The following is a 22,572-nucleotide window of genomic DNA, read 5'->3' as shown; positions in this document are numbered from 1 at the left end:
TGCCAGCACTGAGAATAAAAGCATATACTCTTGGCTTCTGAGCTGGAGGAGTGGGTTTATGTAATCCACACAGTTTACAGGCTGTGGAGGCTCAGAGAAACAGTGAGAAAATTATTAAAAGCTCTGGTGCCCACATCACAGACTAGAGCCGGTAGGTCTCTGTCCTTTGTTGAGAGTCTTGTTTGTGATTCATATCCGGCTAATCTATTTTCTTTCCATTGTGCGTTTGTATTCCTGTGTTTTATTTGCGTCTCGTGTTTCCTCGTGGATTAAAAGGTAAGGCCGGCCTCTTCTTTGAAAATGGCTGGGTTGTGAGGAGTGAATCGGGTGAGAGCACCACACTGTCCCGGTGTGGGGACTTCTCCTTTTTCTTTTTCTTTTTTTTTGGGGGGGGGGGGTTTGTTTTGTTTTTTTGAAAGGGCACACACAGGGAATCACCCTGACAGGACTTCGGGCTTGGCAAGTAGTTGAGATGTTACGAGCTTCAGAGCTGAAGAGAGGGAGAGTTGGCGGGGGGGGGGGGACTCTTCTGAAGGGGAAGTTCTTCAGTTAGGGGGAGTTTTGTGCCACGCTGCAAGTTTTGAATACACAATTACGATCATATTTCAATATTTCTATGGAAAATCTAGGAGACTTTTTTTTTTCCCTACCTGGTTCCACACTTCTTTAGTCTCATTTTAAATTGTTGTTCGTTGCACTTCTTGCTCTGAGGTCGGGGCTTCTGACCACAGTTGGTGTTGATGCCCCGGTGGTTCAGTCTTGTGCTCGGTGAGCCTGGCAGTCTGCGCCGGTGTTGAGGCATGTGGGGTCGCTGGTATTTCCCTGGCAGCAACTCCCGGTTACCCCCATGGTTTCCCTGTCCCACTGTGCCCGCACAGCGCTTTCGTTTCACTCGCTGGGCTGCGTCTCAGCCCTGTCTCATAACCTTTCTTTCTCCTACTTCATGTTCGTGTTGCCTTTCCCTCCTGCCCCTAATCTCCACTGTCTCCTAATGTTTGGGGCCACAGCTGAAGCGCATGTCCCCTGACCACTGAAGAGGGATCGTTTGTGATTGTGATCTTTTTTTTTGAGCGATTTGTGTTTTTAAGGAATTTTTTTTGCACAGTTTTCCTTCATTTTCTGTTGAATTAGGTTGCTATTCAGATGTGCTAATACCAGAGTTATTCCGGCAGTTTCGGTGATGATCTAGAACTGTTGTAGTGACTTTATAGATTATTGGACTCAAAATAGGTGAAAGAATAGATATTAGATCTTAGGCTTTAAGATGGAATGGAATTCCTTTTGTAAACTAAATTCTACATAGATTTCCTGTAAATGCTAGATTACATTCGTACACCAAATAAAGTTGTGAATATGCCAGATGTGATTATACTTAACAGCAGGCAGCCAAATGAAGGATTTTTTAATGCATCTGCCCTTTTAGCTCTATTCTGTTCAAGGTTTTTTATTCAGGTCGCCTCAAAGGCGCTTATAACATAATGAAAGACGAGCCTGTCTACGTTTTTGTGTAACGCACTGATCGATCCAAGCATACACAAGTTGATTTAAGATACTTTCAAATAAAATACACCTAAACTTTGAGGTCATTAAAAAAGATCCTCTTGGCAGAAAATGTCATGATCCACCAGGATATCGCACCGGTGCCTTTATTAGTTCGATAAGAATTTAGATATACATTTTATTTTTACGTAGTAGATGTCGGCCTCAAAGCAGTCGAAAGACAAAGTGTGATTGTATCTTAAGGTATCAAACCATGCAATCGCAGGGGAGTTACATAGTACTGTAGGTGATTGATACACAGTGTGAGGCTGCAGACTGCTTATTCAGAAGTATATAGTGTAGGGATAAAAGCTTCTCTGAATTGCTGCCACAGCTGTTATGTCAATCATTTTAGTTCCTAATTGACACCATCCTCTCTGCTGCTAGAGCAGGCAAGCTAGATTTCCCATGGCCTATTACTCTCTGGGTTGGTTTGGAAAGACCTTTTCATTGCTTTTTATCCCTTGTGAGTGTCGGCGGGTTACTACAGAACGCTGAAAAACACGTAACCTCTACACTTGACTTGCGCTTGTAGCTAAGCCAATCTGTGCTGTTTGTTCTGCAGTGTGTGTTATGCCCGTGTAGCCTCTTCAAGGCTGTTCAAATATTGAGATAATGTTGATTAACCTGCCAGCAAAAATCTGACCATCTGGTTTGACAGATTGTAACAGTGTTGTAACTCCCCCAGCCCCCTCCTTCAAAATACACACACGCTCCTGAGAGAGAGTTACTGGTTTTGCATTGTAGCATAGAGGTGGATGTGGGTGGTAGAGTGTAGGTTTCATTCACTGTCAGCGCGAGTGTCTGAGGTTGTTGATTACGTGAGGAGCATCGTCTTTGTGGGAGATGAACTGGCATCTGTTGACACGTTCTGGAGTCAGTCATTCTGGCCAGGCTGGCATGTTCTTGTTACCACATATTGTCATTCTCTCCACCTGCTGACTTTCACCTCGGCTTAAACTGCCAGTCCAGTCCAGTCCAGTCCAGTCCAGTCCTGGTGGGCTGGTGTCTCTGCAGGTTTGCTAGGTCTTTTTCAACCCGAAGCAGATGAAGAGTTGGGAGAGGCAGTTCAATTAGTCCGTTTTGAGCCAGTAATCAGCCTATGTCCCTTGTGACCGGAATGAAATCCTACCAACACGCCAGCCCTCCAGGACCCAGACTGGAGAGTCGTGGTAGTGAGGCGAGGAAGCGGCACAGTCAGTGACTGTTAAGTAGCGACTTGGCAATTGCTTGATAAAATCTGTTTTTTTTTTTTTTTTAGGGTGTCGACTAAAAAACAACAACAATTTTTGTTCCTTTTATTATTGTCAGAAACCAAGGTTTTGCCATCTCTGAGGCATAACTTCTTAAGCCAGTGATTGGTGTTCAAGCAGCTCTGTGTTGGGAGTGTCACAGGGGTTCCACTGCAGCAAACGTTTTCCAGATGTAAACAGTTAGTCGTTTCCCTTGGCTGGCAGGTCCTTTATGAAACATTGCATCTTCTTTTTTCCACCATTATTTGATTGGGGCTTCCTGGTTGCCTTTTCCAGAGATGCTTTCTTTGTTTGGTCAGTTTAATGACAAAAAGCAAAAAATGTGGATTCTTGGTGTAAATGGTGACGGCTTTGAAACCTTTGGCTTTTGATTTTGGGACCTCACAAGGCATTCCTGGACTGTATTTTTTCTTTCAGGAAGCAAAAATAGGACAATTGGCACAAGGAGTGGAGCAAGCTTTCTGAACCTTCAGTGGAGGCTGTTATGCAGAGAGCAAAGCACTGGAAATGTGAGCTCAGTGAAACAGGATTATCAAATCGCCCTACATTTTCCTGGCTGGTGCAGCTGTGTCCTGAAGGATGCTGAGGCATATTAGTATCTGCAGAGTTTCTTCCAGCTGGATCTTGTGCTGGAAAGTAATCTGCAAAAACCCACCTCCCTGCTATCTTCAAATCTTTCACAACAAGCAAGAGAAGTCTGATAAGCCTGTTGTGGCTTAGATTATTATCAGTGAAGCCTGTGTCACAATTTACAGACTCCCGGTGGTGACGGGAGCTGTGATATCGGCAGGTTTTTAAACAATGGTTACGATGTACCGAGCCCAGAAGAATTGGGGGCGGGTTGTGTGTAATCTCTCGGTGAGTTTACCCTTGCATTGGTGCATTGGGGTTTTGGGTCATTTTTGTGCTTCTGTGCTACTTTGGACTATTATATAAAAGATTTGCGGACGCTCAATTATGTGGGTCACCCCACGTGCTGAAAACAAACATAACAGACACCATTCCAAAGTTGGGATAAAGAATAACGAATATAGGTATAAAAAGTTCAACATTATTTCAATGTGCAACAGCCACCTTTTCCATGTTGCCTTCTTGTTTTCCGTCACAGATTGCATTATGGGAAGGGGTCAGTTTCCTTTTTTGGCCTCTGAAATTTTGAGCAAATGTGTAGTTGCAGATTAACCCCATGCCAGTAGCCTATAACAAGTAAAGTGCACATGGCTGAGCAGTCTGAGTCCAGTCTCTTGGACACTTATATCAGAGTGGAATTTTGTGAACTTTCCAGGCTCCCTGTGCAGGTTTCTGCCATGAAAGCTCGTATGAAACAAGACACATCTTGATCAGGCCACCCTGTGGTTAATAATTTAAAATATTTAAAAATTCAGATAGGGTGTAGGTTTAGGATTGCATGTAAGCTGTAGAGGATCCGTGTTTATGTAGAGGGCTGAGGTTAATTACAGCTGCAGTTGCTCACATTTCTGAAGCAATTCTTTTCTATTACAACTGCCAAAAATCTGGGAAAAAGGTGTGACGGCAAAGGGTCTGTGTTTTCTTTATCTTAAGGTCATCCCATTGGTATTTTGAACAAAATAAGTTGACATCGAGTCAAGACTTGAGTATCCCATGCTTCTCCAGATTGTGAAGTTTGTCTAATGCCAGAAAACTGCAATTTTAGTTTTTATTTTTAAGTGTTATTTCCTCTGACGATGACCTTGCATTACCTTGATAACCTCTAGTAACCTTTCTCCTAATGAAGGAAATTTTGCAATATAACATGGCTTTAGTGTTTCAGTAGAGCAGCAGTTTTCACATCCCAGTTTCTAACAGCCAAGTGATATGGCACACTGAAAGATTTCGCAAGAAAAGGCGCAAGTTTCAAGTTCATTTTATCTGAAAAGTTTCTTCAAGGAAAAAAAAACCACTGCTGGTGTCTGTGGCTAAATTTACTGTTCCAGACACCATTAGAGCCAGATGACTTCAGATAAACTGGCAAAGATGTGGGGATTTTTTTTTTCTTTACATTTTCAGCAGCAGTTGTAACCTTAAGTGTTTGTGGATATAGGACTATACAATACACCAAACTCTGTTCAATGATACACCTGCAGAAAATCCAGTTATTTCTGATGCACCAGGGGAAAAAAAATTAGCCCAGCTAAATATGCAGCATCTATCATTTTAAAAATAGCATTTGTCTCTTAGTTGCAAGAAGTGCTTTGATTTGTTGTTTCCCGTTTTGAGGAGAAACAGAGTTAAACAGCTATTTACAAAGAAAACCGAGTGAGTTTAATGAGAATTTCATGCACTGCAGTAGCAGTAGTTCCTAGGGCGATGCTACTGTAGGATGGAAGAATGCGACAGTTCTGTAATAAAAATGTTTATTCCTCCAGTGTTTCCAAAGCATATTAGCCCTGTGAGTGATTGATTGGCTTAATGTAAATATATGTTAAAAATAAAAACAATGTCAGTGTAGTTAATGTAGCAGTGGCTTGAAGTCAGTCAAAAAGCTCTCATCTTGCCTACGATAAAAGGTGTGGAAAAGAGAAATATCGAGAGCTTGGGGAACATCATGTTGGCATTGCACCCCACTTTCTCATATGCAAAATGAGAAACGTTCCACAGAACATTTCTTCCCCCCCCCCACAAGATGTTTTTCCACTTTCTACAGTTCCTCTTACTCCTAGAGTAGGTCTCTCCGAGCGTGTCTGACCGCTTTCTCAGGTTGTGTTACTCATGGCACAGGGAACGTGCTCTAAAGTGGAGTCATGCTCCACTCTGGGTGACTGGGGGCTCGTGGAGATGAACACATGTTGCCTTCACCCTGTATCGAGTGTTTTGAAATGTCATCCGTTACTATTTGACATTCCTTGTTTCAGTGTTTTATCAACTTTATCAGCGACTTCTATTGCTGCCTCCCATTGTGAAAGTTAGTGCAAGCTGCCAAGCAGTACAGTAACTGGAGGACACAGGCAGCCACCATTACTGACGACGCTATAGGGTTTTCAAGTGCCCAGTTGTCCATGGAGGTCAGTGTTACACAACAAGCATAGGACACCCTGGCCAAGTCTCACATCAACCCACTCGGCCAGCTCTTCACTGCTGCCCTGCAAATCCCTGTGGCACTGGGCTCATTGGACTGGGCCAGTCCAGATCACAACCAGCCATTTCTTGAATTGTGGAACCTTAGCTACCAGGCAATCAGCAGACTTTTGACACCATTGTTTTAAGTTTTTCCTAGTGGTCTTGCTGCTTTTCATGTTTCACAATGGCACATTATTTCTTTAATTCCTTTTTTTTTTTCAGTGCAAAACGCAGGCGTGACCTTCAGCCAGGCTGGAAACTGTGACTCGACACTGGCGAGTTTCTCGTATTGTGTTTTTAATTATTTGTGCTCCTTGATCATGTCGGGTTTTTTTTTTACACAAAATAGCATTGTAAGCCAGCCAATACCAGTGCAGGGAAGGGCAAGCTGTCAAAAATGAATCTCTGCTCTAGATAAGTGGTGAACTCTGTGAACTTACACAGAACAGCTGGTTACACTTGTTTCCTGTTTTTTTTAAACAATTAGTAGAAGACGCTAATCTGGCAGTGTATTATGCTCATGCAAGTGCCTTTTAAAAGCCTGTGGTGCTTTTGTGCTCTCCTGTCATTAAAGGGGTGTAGATTCCTGGAGAAGTACAAAATTGTTTGTCAGGCAGGTTAAAGACCGAGTTGTACCCCTAAAGTGGATTCATTCTAATGGTGTTCTGCCATCACAGTTTCCAAGATAGGGTTCCTGTGCTGTGTAGCTCTGTGTAAGTAGCATAGTAAATACTGCTATAGGTTAAATATTGCTTCTGGGACCGTATGATGCAGAGTTTAGCCTGCAATGTTTAATAGTTCAAAAGCATTTTCTCAAGGTTTTCTTGTTTGATGCTCCTGCTTTTTCCACAGTGGCGGCTTAGCGATGGCTATTTAATGGAGTCATTTTGGAAAGTCTTCTCATTTTCCCCGGCCCTTTAGAACAACTGTTTGAGGGTTGGAATAGTTTGGTGGAAGTGTTCGCCCCACTGCACCCGCTCGCTGGTTACAGTATAAGATTAGAATTACTATTGCTTTTATCTCCTGTGGAAAATGGAAATCATCTGTAATATGAGGTCAACTGTTCTTTCTTTTACTCATAAAGTTCATTTCAGCAGAAATGGTTGTCTATAGGTGACTGACCTTCCAAATGACTCTTTTAGTTGTGCTGGATAGATGAATTTTTGGGTGTCAGCCAGTGGATCTTAGTGTTCATATAAGATGTGCAATGCAAAGCAATCTTTGGTAGGTCAACCTTGAAGCACCACTGATAACATGTTCAGCCAGCCCTAGCCCTCTGGAATGAAGGTCTTTCAGAAGACTTCATGCATTTTCATGGGGTGCTACATTCTTGTTTGACAAGATAAGGTTCAAGCCCTCACAGCGAGAATGTTCTTTTATAGGTTGGGGGTGGAATGAAAGTGGGGAGGCTGAAAAACAGCGATTCTATTTTTTCAAAATGAATAGGATACCCCCCCCCCCCCCAACAACTGCCTCAATTTTTAATGATGTGACTTCCAGCAGCTGCTGTTGCCATATGTCTAGGTTATGAAACCCAGGCTGCTACTGTACTATGAGTGTTGTTGCCAGTATTGTAGTTCTTTGTCTCCGTTTCGGTGACGTTGCACACGCCACTTTGCTGCTAAAACGTTAATTACAAACTCGACGAGGAATTGTAAAAGCACAAATGTGCAGGCCTTGAAAAAATATCTATAAACAGCCTGATCCTAGTTCTTCTTGAAAACAGGGCATGACGAGCCTTTTCTAGGCCTAGCGTGTACTTTGCAGAAAATCACAGGAGAAAAACAGGAAGTTGAACGTTTTCTTCACTATATTAGTCTCTCCAGCCCCATATTTGAGGTGATAGTAAAACTGGCAGTGGTTGTGGGGGCCTGTAGCAAGGGTGAAGGTAGTGAAGTTATCCATTAGCAGTGCTGGAGTGGACTCTGTCTCTGTTACCTTTACTGTGCATAAGGTACTGTGTCACAGAGGTGCATGGAACCAGAAACATACAATACTTTTTAGTTAAGAAGCTAATCATTACCTTTTTTTAAGCCCTGCACAATGTCATTTATACATCAACTTGGTCATTCATCCCTGTGCACCCTATATAAGGATATACAAGTAACTGGAATAAGTGTTCTATGTTTAATGACATTCACGTGTATAAGAAGTCTTGCAATGGAGTACTTGAGAAAAAAGAAATTGTGTAAAATTTGTGTGTTTTTAGACACTTTTTTTTCTTAGGCTGTCCATAAGATTGGGTATTTTCATAAACCTGTGACAAATCCATGCTATACTATGCCATGGTAACAAGAAAGTGGGCTGCTTTGTTTTATTCTGTAATCCGTCATCTCCTGTTAGGTGTTAATTAGAAGGATGAATTTAAACGGTAATTCGGTGTGAATTGTCATGTTTCTATATATATATAAAATGCGACCTTAATAAAAAGAAGCTTTAAAGCTTTCATGAAGTCTGGCTCGCAGTGGCTGTGCCAGCAGGAATTCTGTAATCTGTTTGCCTCACTGGTAACCTTTTCTCTTCTACATCCACACTGGTTTCTCCTCCCTTTAAATGTTCCTGCTCCACCCTGTATTGGATTTTAATCGCTGAGGTAGTAAGTTCGAGGTAGAGGCTGTTGGTTAACCCTGGTGACCTCCAGTACTTCACAAGCCCTTCCTTGATTTTTTTATTTGCATTATATTAACAGGTTAGTATTTTATGCTAGACTGACAGTTTTCTTTTCTTTTTTCATTTTCTTGCTCCAGGAAAGGAGACAGGAAAGGATTTTTCTGTGACCACGTAACTCCTGGGAGTGTTCCTCAGAATACTACAACCTGCACAGTTATTGCCTCAGTATAGGTGTTGTTTTGTAGATAGCCATAGTTGGAGAACAAGGAATCTGTCTGGAGTTGCCAAGTTCTCAGCGGGGAAACTGAATAAAGCAAGTGAAAAAGTTGCACCTGTAAAAATGTACTGTGCATTTGTAGGATGAAGATGAAGTTTTCTGTACCCGGTGCTTCTCTTGAAATCAAGTTTGCTGGGCACAGGGTGTTTTTTTGCCGTTATCTCATTACTACGTTGCTCCTGACGCCCCAGTGCTGCTGTTGTTACCCACAATATTTTTCTGTGGAACATTACCTCTTTGCCTGTGGCAGTACTCTGAAACGATGTTTAACTGGTACGATGCCTCCTTAGGCCTGTACCTTCCCCTTACATCTTATTTAACTTTGTGGGCTACGCCGGCTATCGGTCTTTACCTGGAAGTCCCCATAAAACAGTACCATGTTTTTCAAAAACCCAGGAAACATTCTTCTGAAAATTTTATCTGGAACACCCTGCCCTTTTTAATGGTACAACTGGACATAAAAATGGAGTGTACGTACCATATGCCGTAAAATGTGCATTCTGTTCTGTGAAATCTTTGTAGTTCAACAGGTTTCTGTCCACAGGTAACCCTAATATTATGAAACTACTTGCTTTTCAACCATAGGACAGCAAAAGTGTGGTGAGGTACGGTGCTGAGTAAGGCATTGGGTTTCTTTTCCACACTGTGATTTCTGCAGTGCATTGGGCAATTTTTGTGATTGTGCAAAGCTTTCTCAATGTAGGAGAGCTTTTGCACACCAAGTTGAAACTATATCGCTTTAATTATAGTACAATCGCGCGTTTTTGAGCTTCTCCGTCGCGCCAGACCATAGATGCCTTGCCTTGATCTGGGGTGAATGAGTGCGTGTTCATTCTGCTTTGCCAGGTTTCCATGTGCTTGCTTGAGCACAATGTTTAGCTTTATTTGGCTGGGCAAGCTGTTTGCCCTAGTGGATTTGATCGTTTTTGTGTTCTTAAGGAATCCCGGTACCAGGTTAGCCACTTTCTGTGAGCACACACTTTTTTCTGTGACAAAGATCCTCTGGCCATTGATAACCATCTAAATATTGTGAAATGCTTGAGTAAACTGAGACGTGTTTGAATGCACGAGCTCCCCCCCCCACTCAAGTGTAATGTGATCTGACTCGGTATTTAATATTTTAAATCCGGCTCCGTTCATAATTAAAGTTATTACATATCTAATTACTTTTCTCATGCCCTTACTCTGACAAGTTATACCAAAGGGAAGATATATACTAGACATTCGGTTCATTCATGTAGTAGGACATCATTATATTGCTGAACAGTATTTTGTCAGAAGTGTGACTCAGTGGGGGACGTAAGGAAGTGTAGGATTCCTGTACACTAGCTTTCATTTCAGGTGTATTCTTTAGTGCATAGTCGCTCATGTTTCTCTGCTTTGTGTCTTTGAGGTGCTGTTTTCTTCTGTCTGCATTCTGCCTTTTGAGAAGAGTGCCATAGGCACATATGAAGCGGATAGGAATAGGGGAAGGAAGAGTCTTTATGGTGAGCTGTAGAAATTCAGAGAGGAAAAGAGCAGTTTTGGGATCCAAGAAGAAACCCTGAGCACTGAAAATCAAGAGGAGGATAAGAAGAATGCTGTGCCCTGGCCTCCTTTTATTTCTCCAGTGTTTTTCAGGGGAGAGCTAATTCCTCCACAGCAGCCTTGGCCTAAATGGCCATCTGAACTGCGTGAATGTGCTTGTGTATTGGTAACGGGCAGGAAAGCATGTTTTTGTGAGAGCCCAGTTTGAATGATTCACTCATTTCCTTTGTGAGGCCGTGCTGAGTGCAAAACAGTGGACCTCTAACCACTGACACTTCAGACTTAACGTTCTTATCCCCGGCTCAACTCCACCTGCAGGTTTAATTTTAATACTCGGATGACGACAGCTGACAGTTTAGTCCTCATTTTTCTCTGGATTAGACTCTGTGGGTTTGTGTTGCAAGGCTTTGATTAGAAAGCCACAACTCATCCGCACTCTGTTCCTCAGAGACTGACAGACGGAGATTCCCAGACTGTCGTAGCTTGAGGATGAGGGATTGAAACTGGACACAGTGCGGAAGGAATAGTGATGATTCCCAGAAGCGCTGAAGCTGAGGCAGTGGTTCCTACTACAGTGTCTGAGCCTGTTGGACTTGTTTGGCGCCGGTCTCAGGAGAACTACATGAGAACCTGGCCTGCTAATTCTAGCTCTTGCGTTACTGTGAAAGTTGGCCTTGTTAGTCCGTAGTGGTATCTGTGGTTTGCTATTACAATGCAGCTTCCTTTCCTCTGTTGATTTTGAAAATCAGGCGCTGTGTTTCGTGTTTGTTTAGTTGGCGCTTATTTGCACAGTGGGGTTTCCAGATCGCTTTCACACTTTCTGTTATGAGCAGACTTGTTACTGTGCTTGGGCTTCTTCTGAGCCGCAACAGACCTGTTCATATACAGTGATGCAGTGTGTCATGCGTGTTCCAAGACAACTGAAAAGATTAAACATTTTTACATTGAGAAAACCCTGACAAGAGGGACAGTTCCCCTTCATTTGCGTTCCCTGTTTCCTGTACAGATAAGATATCGAAGTGGATTTTTTAAAATCAAACATCTACCTCATTTGCTTTCATTTGGTGGAGTCATTTGCTTTCATTTTGAGTGTCATTGGCTAGTACGTATTGAACATATTGAGATGGCAGTCAGTTGGGGTTCAGTGGCTCATGTTGTGTAATTGCTTCTTTCATTAGTGATACGCAATAAAAGAGATTACCATTTGGTGAGTTTCCAATTTAAAAAGAATTACAAGCACACTCAGCAGTCATTAATAAAGAAGTTTGGTTTTAGATTTATAGTTATAGTACAAGGAGAACCAAATTAATAAGCAAATAAAAAAAATGTTTCCTTCCCACAGTCTGCTACAGGCCATCGAACACAGATGAGGGAGTGCATTGTTATACGGTATGCAAATTTGGTTTAAACGCACTACAGGATTTTACGTAATTAGAGACCTATTCATGCTTTGTTCAGCTCCCAAGCAAGTTATTGGAACACACTTGAAGAAGCTCAGCACCAGAATGTTTTTTTCTTTTTATCATTCAGCATGGAATTAATCTCCGCTTGTTCCCTAGCGGCTTGCACTCTGATGCAGCTTTCTATTAATCTATTTATTGCATCTATAAAGTTCTTCTCTTCCAAAAGGCCCCTAAACCCACTGCATGTATGAAAGGGTCTACTGCAGCACACACCTGGGTGATGCACTGCAGGCATTCAGAGCCAGCGGATCAGGTAGAGAAGTGAGCAGCTACTCTATCAGTTGGATGGATTTAAGGTGGGCTTCTAGGGTATGCCAGGTTTTGCAGGCCCAAGTGGATTTTAGCCAGGGCACTTGAGTTAAGAGCCCATACTCTGTCAAATGACCGAGGAGTCAGGAGCAGGTTTTGATGGAAGACAGTGCCTCCTACATGTACTGTTTAGTATCCCTGCTTAAAATACGGTGGTGGTGTTTGGAAAATATGCCTCTTTGTACTATTCTGGGATCTGCTTGAAGTCTGTGAGATTATCCACGATCTGCTCATTTCTCTGGGAACTTCAGACAAGAGAAGATGGCAGTGTCTGGAGAACTGCATTGGCTTCCAGCCACCACTCCTTGCAGAGTCGCATTGGCACAACAGGCAGGTCGGCAGCTGACGGGGCATTTTGAAGTCTCATCCTCCACTGTGCCTCCCCAGGGGCTGGCAGAACCTGAAGAGGACTTATTAGAGGACAGTGGGCTGGCTGAGTTCCACAATTTCTAGATTTTTTAGAAAAACTAATTCTTTCTGACTCCAGCTTATTTTTTTAAACTTGAGATGAAGGTAAAATATTTTTTTACCAGAAGTGTCTAGCTTACTTTTTTCAAGTTTTTAAATGAACAAAATGAGGAGTGCGTTTCGTGCTCATTTGGGGGAGGGGGGGGTGGGAAGCAGTTGTCGGTCAGTCGCCTTTGGACAGGCGTGGACAGTGCTGTTGGGGGATGAATGGAATTGGCAAGGGTACATCTAAAACAGAAGCGATGATGTGTATCACAAGGTTACGCACTTTCTCTGGCTGTCCTGGGATCTGTTCCATTCAAGTGCGCTACGGAAATGATTCAGCGTCACGAATGTGAACGCTTTCATCCTTTTTGCAACTGCTGTGAACTTGAGACCCGAAATCGTGCCTGAGTCAGCAGATATCCACCTTATGTTGCTTGTCAGATAATAAATGGCGGAACTTCATCTTACAGTTGAAAGAGGCACTTTCTGCACGGTGAAAAGGACATAGTGACTCATCATACAGATAGGGATATTAAATAGGGGAGGTTCTGACCCAGTCTGAGTTCTTATTAATGCAGTCAAAGTAAGTGATAGGACCTCAAGAGTAAGCTGATACTTAGACCAGGGGCAAGGGAGAAGGACTGCACAGTAGCTTCCACAGTAGCCACAAAGTGTGTAAGGTTTTTCTTGACCCTTGGTAGCATCGGCACTTTAAGGACTCTTATTCCCCAGGAATGTTGACATTTGTGTAGATCCTGAACGGTCTTATTGTTTCTCAATATGTTGCATGTGGTTAGTGGGAGAATGTTGATAGTGGATGGTCGTTTTTGCTTTTTGGAGTACAAAGCTCAGCTGTGACCCTGGTATAGAAACTGACCACTAGCTCATGCAGCCAAAATAAGGAAAAACGTTTTTTATTCTGTTCAGAGTGATCTATCCGGCCAGAGCTGAGGCAGTTTTGTTCTTTTTATTCACCTCTTCCCACAGGGGCTAATAGGAAACCAACAGCTGTTCTTTCACCAAAAGTCCCAGGTTAGCATTTCGGAGACAGCTCAGCCTGAAATACCACCCTATTTTGCCTCTTCAGACGCGATTTGGGAAAATAACGCCTCTACCAGCTGCAGGAGCTCAGTGAGCAGCCAGTGATGCTCGGTTCTCTCTCCAATCTCTTTCAGGTTGACCATGAGCATCGCATGCAGTGACTCCAAGCCCACTTGCCACCTGTAGAGGGACTCGTGCCGTCCCCGACATGTCCGGACACTCCCAGCCTGTGCCCCAGAGCAGGCGGCCGGTGGAGAGCCGTCATCTGGCCAATCCCCCTGTGCTCCCACTTCAGCTGGCCAGAGCCCACCCGGTAAGCTAAGCCCGCTGCGCCGCACCTGTCCGCGACTTCCGCGTTTTTGGAGAGGTCATCTGTTCTTGCTTTTGTTAACAAAGCACTCCATCACTGCTCACTGCAGGCAGACCCTCACTCCTGCCTGCCAGTTCCCCCTCTGTAGCAAGAATAACAGTTATCTAATGGGGCAGCTATGTCACATGTTTCGTGCGGGATTACTAAACATACGTAAGCTGATATTGTAGCACTTGCCTGAACTCTGTACAGCTATGGGAATGCAGGCAGGGTGAAATTATTTACAGATCAGATTATTTAGCTGCTTTACACAGGTTAAGCAAATGGGTTCGCTCCTCAGTCGAATAGCACACTTACTTTCATGAGAGTTCATGCTTGTATATTTATAGTCATGTGATTTTTCAGTGGCACTAGTGTTGATGGCTTAATAGCACAGGGCCAGAACACTTAGGGATTTGTAAGGAAAAGGGCAGCGTGGATCATCTTGCCTGAACGTGAGAGCATGTGTCCATTTAACTGTCCTCACTCTGACACTTAAAAGCAATGAACCCCTATTGGTCTTCTTGCTGTTTACAATAGCGGCAAAAGATTCTTTTTATAACCACGTTAGAATGTGTTGCATCTTCATGCTGTTTAAGTGTAAGTATGCAATTATGTTCCAAAAACAACATCAAAGGTGAAACAGTCCAATTTCCCCCATGTGGTTTATATTTCAACCTTCTGCACAACTGACTGCATCTGCAACAGGCTTTGCATAGTGTCTAAGGGCAAGATAACAGACCTAGCTGAGCTTTATGTTGTTTTATACCCAGTGCTGTGCCTGCCTCATCTCAAGGCTATGCAATATAACATTAAATGAAGATCTATTACCTAATAGTGGTTAAGGAGATACAGTGATGTTGACGATTACATAAACTTTTATTTTCCTGCTCAGATTGTTAAACTCTGAAATGTTATCTGCCTGATAAAGGCTAACGTTAAAAGTGCAATACTTATTTTTTGGCTTTTTTTACACTGTTGTTCCTTCGACCTGCTCTTCATTCTCCCCAGTTGTCTCTTGATGTCTGCTTCCTCTGTTACAAGCCAGATGCCACAACTTTCCACCTCTGAGTGTGTGGCTGATTTTTCTGTTTTTATTGCACATCAGTTCCAGAAATAGCCATGCTGAGGTTATGGTCTTTATTGATTGATTCCAGTGCTGTAAAAAAACATTTTAATGCTGCTAGTGAGGGACAGGATATAAGCAGAGACACCAAGGGCACCTGAAACCATCCAGGCACTGTGGACTGTTTATCTAGCAGTAATTGGTGAATGTGAAGTAACGTTTCAGTGGTATGAACATACGTGATATGAAGGGCACTCTTCAGCATGGTGCATTCTTTACTGGTTGGTATCCTGTTGTCATGTTGCACAACTAGTCTTTTTATAATGAAATATATTTTTTGATTCAATATTTATTTTCAAGAATATAAGAATATTTAATTCTTTAGAATATTCTCCAAATATTTTGAAGGATTGCACCGGATGAGCGCTCATTTTTGGGGAAATAAAACAAGTGTGTGAGATAAAGGCCTGTGGGTCTCAGGATTTTGGCAGAAACCCATTCTTGGATCAATCAGCTACTATATACAAAATGTGCTAGATTGGCTCACTGGTCTCCTCTTTTTTGTTAATGTTCTTATGTGTGAACATTGTGCTTATTGTAGATTAAAGCGAGGCAGTGCTTGCAAAGAAAACTCCCTTTTGTGCTCTATCACTCTTTACACGAGAGGGTGAGCCATAAAGAGTCTAGCTGCAGTGACCAGCATCCCCAACTGTCACTTGGTTTAAATAATTGAATAAATGACTGGATTAAGCCCAGTCTGTCTTGGTGAGCCCTCGGAAAACTGCGTTTTAAAGGCGTCACATGGCACTCGCTCTGTCACAGTTCACTCCCATCAACAATTAAAGGACACAGAAATACCTCCCTGGATCAGCACAGCTGTGTTTTGGTTTGTTTTTCCTCTCATTTTCTTCTCGTCTTTCCAGGCCTGTGATAATAGGAGATGGCAGTTGTGCGACATGCAGTTAAACCACAGCACAGTGTTTTGGACTTTGTAAATTGCTGTTCTCATTATTGTGTAGTGTTATTACAATTCAGTAACTTTGCATCATTTGCTTAATTTATGACTCAACAGTTGTAGCCCTAGGACTGTTCCGATGAACGCATCTGTGAAGCAGAGGCATTACACCAATAATTGACTCGTGAGACCATGTTACCAGAAGGAAGGTCTCTGTCTTGGGTCTTGACTTAATTGTTTTCACCGGATTTTATTGGATCTGCAATATGAATATTTCCTTGAGAGAGGTAGAGGCAAAAATCAAGGCCTCTGTTGTCAGCCTTAGCTTAATACCGTATTTTTGCAGCTCAGCTTGGAAAGCAAGCTTACAATTTTTTTTCCTCCTGCCCCCCCTGTCATTTCTCTGTGCTTCCTATGCTGATAGCCGCCGAAGAAACACTTCCTTCGGTAAATGCACAGAGACGCAAAAGGAGGCTGACGCAGCCTGACACGATTCGAGCGCATCTTTCTCCACGCAGAAATGAAAGTGGCGCCGTGCATTTCTAAACGTTTCGGGATTTTGCCTTTTCTAGGACGTCGGGATCCCCGAGTACCATGCTCATTCTCGGGACTACAACTCCCACATCGCCCATGGAGGACTGCCTCCGCCTCATCGCCGCAGGCCTTCCCTGCTGTCCGAGTTCCAGCCCGGAAGTGAAAGGTATGCGCTTTCTGTCTGATTTGGATGACCCCGCTAAATACCCTAAACATGGCCCTATGTGTGCCCGGGATTGCCTCTCCTCGCTGATGAGCCAGTGTTTTTGTCTCAGGTCCATTCGAAAAGCTGTCGGCTGGCTGCTCCTCACTTCACTTAAAAGGTTTGCAGCTATGGTACATATTGTGTGAACTGAAGAGAGAAGGTGGTTGACTCTTGAGCTTTTTTGTAAGAATTTTCCCTGCATCCTGAATTCAGCACTGAGGACATTGCTCTCTTTCAGCTGTGCTATGTGCTCGATTGCCTTTGACAGTTCCGTTAAGTCTCTGTGCTTTTACAAGCTTAGCGAAAGGATGAAAACAGATCTTGGATGCTGGATCCCAGGTGCGGCTGACAGGTTTAAGTGCGAGGCTTCCTCTTGTTCTCCCTCTGTGATAGCTGGGGCCTTGCAGATACATTTAGTTTTCTGCAAACATCTGTTACCAGGGGATATAAATTATTTGTGGGCATCATATAAATTTTGCATGGAGGGGAAGAGGCTGCTGCCAGCTTTCAGCCTATTGTAAGCATCGGGCTGACATAAGAGCATTTGTGAAAGGTAGGATTTAGACATGGTGCTGTTGGAAGGTTTTTAGGATTCTAGCCTAAAGGTTCTTTTGTTTCTGCCCCACGTTTTGTATTAAACAAACAAGAATGTTGCTCTAGGAGGGAGGTTTCTTCTACTGCAGGCTCCCAGAAATCAACATTGGATCCATAAGGGTCAATCAACTCAAAATTGGTGTGGAGTGGCCTCAAATCAGTCTTATTAAACCGAAAGTATTTGGGGACGGTTTGGGCACACGCAACCCTCCCCCCCGTTTGGCACCGTCCACCTTCAGACATAAGGTGGCATGAGAAGGAGAGCCAGGCCAGCAGAGTGAGACAAAAAGGCTGGACTTTGCACAGTGAACAGCTCCGTCGGTAATTGACAAGTGCCACCCCTGGTGGGCAGCATTTAAGCTTCTCCTGGCATGGTTTGGGCATTGTTAAATAAAAATAAGTCCTGGCTGGTTCTGTAGATGGTCGCATTTGTCTTCTGTTGCCTTTGGAGGCCAGGGATTGAATTAAATTAAAATCTCAAGTGAAAGTGCTCCCTCCAGGGCAAGTCTGACAGTTGGAGCTGTATAACAGCTGAAATTGGGAGCATTGTATTCTCGTGCCTCCAGACGGTGTTTGTGCTCTTGATGTTGAGATAGTGGCATTCTAATAATTGCTGGAAGGTTTGCTTGAAGGCGTTTACTAAAGCGCTGTTCAGCACAATCCCCCGAGCAGTGTACCGCTTTTCATCTCTGGGGCTTTATTTCACCTCAGAAAGATTTCTGGGTAAATATTTGTTCACCTGTCACTTGCTTCTTGCTTTTGTGTAGAATATTTGTCCCTTATTTACGTCGGACGACGAATTCCAGGATGTCCTAGAACGGTAGCACGGTTTTGAGTACTTTTTACAGGTATTGTGGTGTAATCGGGCCGTCGTCTTCACATTTAAGATTTTCAACAGGTGTGTGTAAAAAGACAACATATCATTTAAGGAGAAAGTCCCTGATATTATAGGATGTAAAGAACTTGCATTGTAAGAAAAGAAAGCTGAGCTTCAAGTTGCATACAAATGAGCACAGGTACTGTGGCTTAATGTGCAGGTGAAAAGCCCAGGATTTCAGACAACCCATCTCTTTGTTGCTGTGAAAGACGCCTTCAGAAAAAAAGACTGTATTGACGTGCTGCCAGGCTAATGAATAGGCAGTGGCACGGCTTCAGAAATGCTAATCAGTGTCCTTCAGTTTCTTTAAAGGTTTGAAATAATACGGCTCTTTTCATGGCGGTACAATAATGACAAGTCAGGGTTTCCATTGATCAAACACCTCTCTCTTCTGGGGCACTTAAAGTGTGAACTACCGTGATTTAAGAACAGCCTTACAAAATTACTCTCGCTGGTGCTTCTAAACTTGAACTATCATTTTCCCTGAATCCCTCTTTTGTTTGGCTTTGGTTTTCTTTTTTCATCTGTTGTCTACTTTGGAATGATTGTCTTTTACTCCCCCCACTTTCCACGTATAGTGTGTTGTGAGATCATTGTTCAGTCGTCTTAAGTGATCACTCCTCCTTCCTCTATCAAGGGTCCGGTTGTATTTAGGAAGTAGAATATAAATAACATCCTTGTGTTTTTCTAATGTGAAAAAAAATTTTCATAACTGAGCAGTAGCAAAAGGATTTCCCCTTGTTCGGTGGCAGTCTCATGATGCCCACGGGCAGATCCAATTTTTTTTTATCTCCCTATCACAGATCTTTGGAAATGAGTGCCTTTCAAAGTCTGTCTTTTCTTCTGTATTTGAGAGCTGTGCCCTTAGTTTATTGCTTTCCAAGTGCGAATCATGCAAATGTCCATCAGTTTTTTGGAAAATCAAGACAAATTCTTGCACAGGTGTCCTCCTCTTTAAGCTTTCTTGGTGATAGGCCTGGTGTAATGATGAAGACCGTCAAGGACAGCACCTGTTCTGAAACTGAGGAGGATCTTTTACGATTTAGTGCCTTAGTGGTTTTTGTTTCTGTTTTGCCGATTTCGGACGTGCAGACACCTAAAATTTGCGTTCAGTATTTACTGGAGATGGGTAGGGATTACAGCAGAAGCAGCTGTATGTGGAATAAATTATCAGGGAAGACTGAGGCTAGGAGGGTTTTTAGTAACAGCACACAGAACAGAGCAAAATCCAAGTGTACTGGGGTACCAGGGCCAATGGAAGCTTTTACAGCTCAGTTAAAAGCAATAATCTGAGTGCCTGTGGATTGGATTCAGAAACAGCGCAATTTATTTTTTGATATACATTCTGATGATGTATAAACAGTGATAGGAACGTGTATGTAAAATATCCAGATTAGATACATTCCAACAAGAAGGAGCTACACAGTAAAACTTGATGCCAGTGGTGGTAAATGCAGATCCTGTAGAATAAAGAACTTGATGAGCTGGAATCATAATAAGCTCTCTCCCATGTGGGGAGAGACAGAAGATGATTTGGAATGAGTGACTTGTGCCAAAGTTATTTGGCCTCTTCAGTAAATTAAAGGTCCAGCTCAGGTTGTAACATTTATATTAGTCTCTCTTCATGAAGCTCGGGGGTAAGGGAAGTCTAATATTAAAATTGGATCAATGATTTTAGGAAGCTGGCCTCCGCTTTGTGTAATAAAGTATAATAAGTGGTATGTCTTCCTTGATGGGCCCTTAAGATTAATCCGGGCACCTTGCATTGGTTGCTGTAAGTATTTCTTGAAAAGCCATGATATGAAAGTAAATGAATCATTGAGGAAACTTCAGAGACAATCTGGCATGATAAGACTGGTATGTTGCATCTCTTCAAATTTATCAGCAACAGAGGAAAAGACGGTCACCCTTTATTAAGGACTCCTGGCAGACGACTATAGCAGTTACCCAACAAGTGAACATCATTATAAGGACCATGTACTAGATATTTGCCAATTCTGCGCAGCACAGGTGATTGAACTCCCTGAGATCCCAGCCCACACAGCCCCAACAAGAGACAGACCCACTTTGCCAGCCCTTGGCTAGGAAGAGTATGAATACACATACACATAGCATCCTAATGGGATTCATCTTACCCAATACTATTAGTCCTGTCATTGCTTCATTACTGGTTCATTACTCTAAAATACTTGGCTGATCTTAAAGAGTGAAGATTTTAGAGAAACCAAAGGCACATTACATGTTCCTTGGCCTGATATCAAGAACAGTCCCATCAGTGGGCTGCTACGTTTGTTTCTGAAGCCAAATAAAGCTGCGATTAAAAAACAAACAAACACCGCAAACAGCTTTTCCTCCCGTCATTTAGTGTTTATAGTGTGTCAATAACAGCTTTGATGCATTTGTGATCTTTGATTTATTTTGAGTATTCCAAGATCATAGGAATGTTACTGTTATGACATTGCTATCACTGTCTGCATCACTGGGAGAAAATCCATTGTGACTCTTTAAGTGTCTCACTGGACCATGCCTTTTAGTTTCCACCTGGACCTCCTTCTGATGCATGGGGAGATTAGCAGCCTTGCTACCCAGCAATCAGGCGGCCGAGAGCTTTTTACTGTAAGGCTGTTAAACCCACTTTCCATGTGTGCAAAGTGGTGTTTGAGGTTGCAACAGTTCATCTGAGCTTAATCTGCTGCATGGTAATCTGCTAACAATGCCGGCTCCCCCTGGCCAAGCAGATGCCCTACTTTGTACTGTGATGGCAGTGGGAGGGTAGCAAGCGAGGCAGCCTGGCACACGCTTCAGCTAGGGAACCCCCAGCGAAGGAGGGATGGTGGACAGTGCTCCGGAGTACTGCAAGCGGGTGCATTAAAACTCAGTCACACTCTTGTAATCATTCCTGAAGACGGGGCGATGGATCTTTTAAAGGTCATCAGAGGAATGCAATAGGTTTTGAGTCTGTGAGGCTACAGAAAGCCATTTTGACATGTCACTGAACCCAGGTAGAGAATGAAGCTTCCATCAGGAGTCAAAGTTGTTAGTGAGTGACCACTGTGTGGCCCACAAATTGAGCTGTTTTGCATCGGCTGCAAAAGTTTGCCATGAAAAGAAAGTTTAAACTGTTGATTGCCTTTAACATTATTCATGGTTGTTTTCACTTGGTGAATGTGCTTTTTATGACAGTGGGGAAAAAGATTAAGTGAATCTCTTGGAGACGGATGTTATGAACAAAGCCTGTGGTTATGATGTAAGGCTATGAATGTTAAATGCATGTTGAAAAGGCTGTTTCTGTTTCACTTTGATAATGCAGAATGATGTTTTTTTAACTTCATTTTCTTTGACAAGACAATTCATAGTTTGCTATTGGCTAAAATAAAAAAACACAAATATTTAAGATGTAATACATTATTTCAGTTTTATACTAAATCTTGATTGCAGAGAGTTTTTAGTTTGACATTCTGTTCCAAACATTTAAGGTGGTATTTCTTTGGGAGGCTCTTCATCCTTGCCAAGACGTCTACTGTAGCTTTTACCATGTGCTTGAAACCTTGTTTCCAAAATCCTTTAAGAACACCTTAAATCAAGAAAATGAGTTGGGGTTTTTTTGTGAAACTGTGGGGGAAATTAGTGAGTTCTCATTTTAATCTTACAGTATGTCTGTAGGAAGCATCTTGTGACTCTTAACTGCTGATATCACATGCAGGATGATGACGTCTGCTCTGGTTTGGTTAGCATTATCCTTCTGAAGAGGGTGTTGTGGGACTTGAGGAACAAGAGTCACTCGGTGCTTTCTCGGTGAAAAATAACCTTTTTAGTCATGTTGTACCTTAACATCGTTCCTAATGATGGTTAGAGGGCTCGTTTTATTTGTCCTATCAAGATCAGTTATCTTTAAGACTAAAAAAGAGAAACCCTTTTTTTAGTCTAGTCACCCCCACCTTCTTTTAATAAAATCATACATTTTTGATAGCATTTTTCCATGCTACTTACTAGTTTGTCTCATAAGTACATAAACAGCTTGAGCACTGAAATTCCTCATTCAACACGGTATGTACACTGCATACGCTGTTTACAAGCAGTGATTTTCTTTCCTTTTGTTAAAGTCAACGTACATAAGATATCCTGATGTTCTTTTTTTTCTCTTGATGTATGATGATATGACAATCGTCTCTCCTTTCCAAACAGTATTTTAGACCATGACACATACCAAGGGAAGGAAAATAAAAGAAAGTGACTTTGGTTAGGGTGACACTTTGGTTAGGGTACCTAGGAAAATGTGTCTGCAGTGGCTGTTTGATCAAAAAAAAAAAGAGAGCAGACAGCAAAGTAGGGTAGAGTGAGATCTTCCTTTCGTCTCACAATCACATGGCACCATATAGTTCTTCTAAACTTCTTGAACATTTAATGACTTGCATTTAATGCCATCTAGTCATTCAGGCACC

The 22,572-nt window shown here is 42.6% G+C and overlaps 1 protein-coding gene across 22 annotated transcripts in view; it reads left to right on the top strand.

Annotated features, from left to right (window-relative positions):
- The window catches only part of ncor2 (nuclear receptor corepressor 2), a 174,835-nt gene that overhangs the window by 21,157 nt on the left and 131,106 nt on the right, over positions 1-22,572 (top strand). For 21 of the 22 annotated variants that reach the window (XM_069182259.1, XM_069182248.1, XM_069182244.1 and 18 more), the window contains exons 2-3: positions 13,685-13,863; positions 16,493-16,620. In XM_069182259.1, the coding sequence (XP_069038360.1) occupies positions 13,759-13,863; positions 16,493-16,620 (233 nt within the window). In that variant the 5' untranslated portion in view covers positions 13,685-13,758. Of the gene's footprint in view, positions 1-91; positions 152-13,684; positions 13,864-16,492; positions 16,621-22,572 lie in introns of those variants that run through there. The other variant, XM_069182239.1, reaches the window with a different exon arrangement.

The sequence above is a fragment of the Lepisosteus oculatus genome, chromosome 22, assembly GCF_040954835.1.
Source record: "Lepisosteus oculatus isolate fLepOcu1 chromosome 22, fLepOcu1.hap2, whole genome shotgun sequence".
In the NCBI taxonomy this organism is placed as follows: Eukaryota; Metazoa; Chordata; class Actinopteri; order Semionotiformes; family Lepisosteidae; genus Lepisosteus; species Lepisosteus oculatus.
Note: the sequence above shows the minus strand (reverse complement) of the source record. Positions and strands in the feature narration are given on the sequence as shown.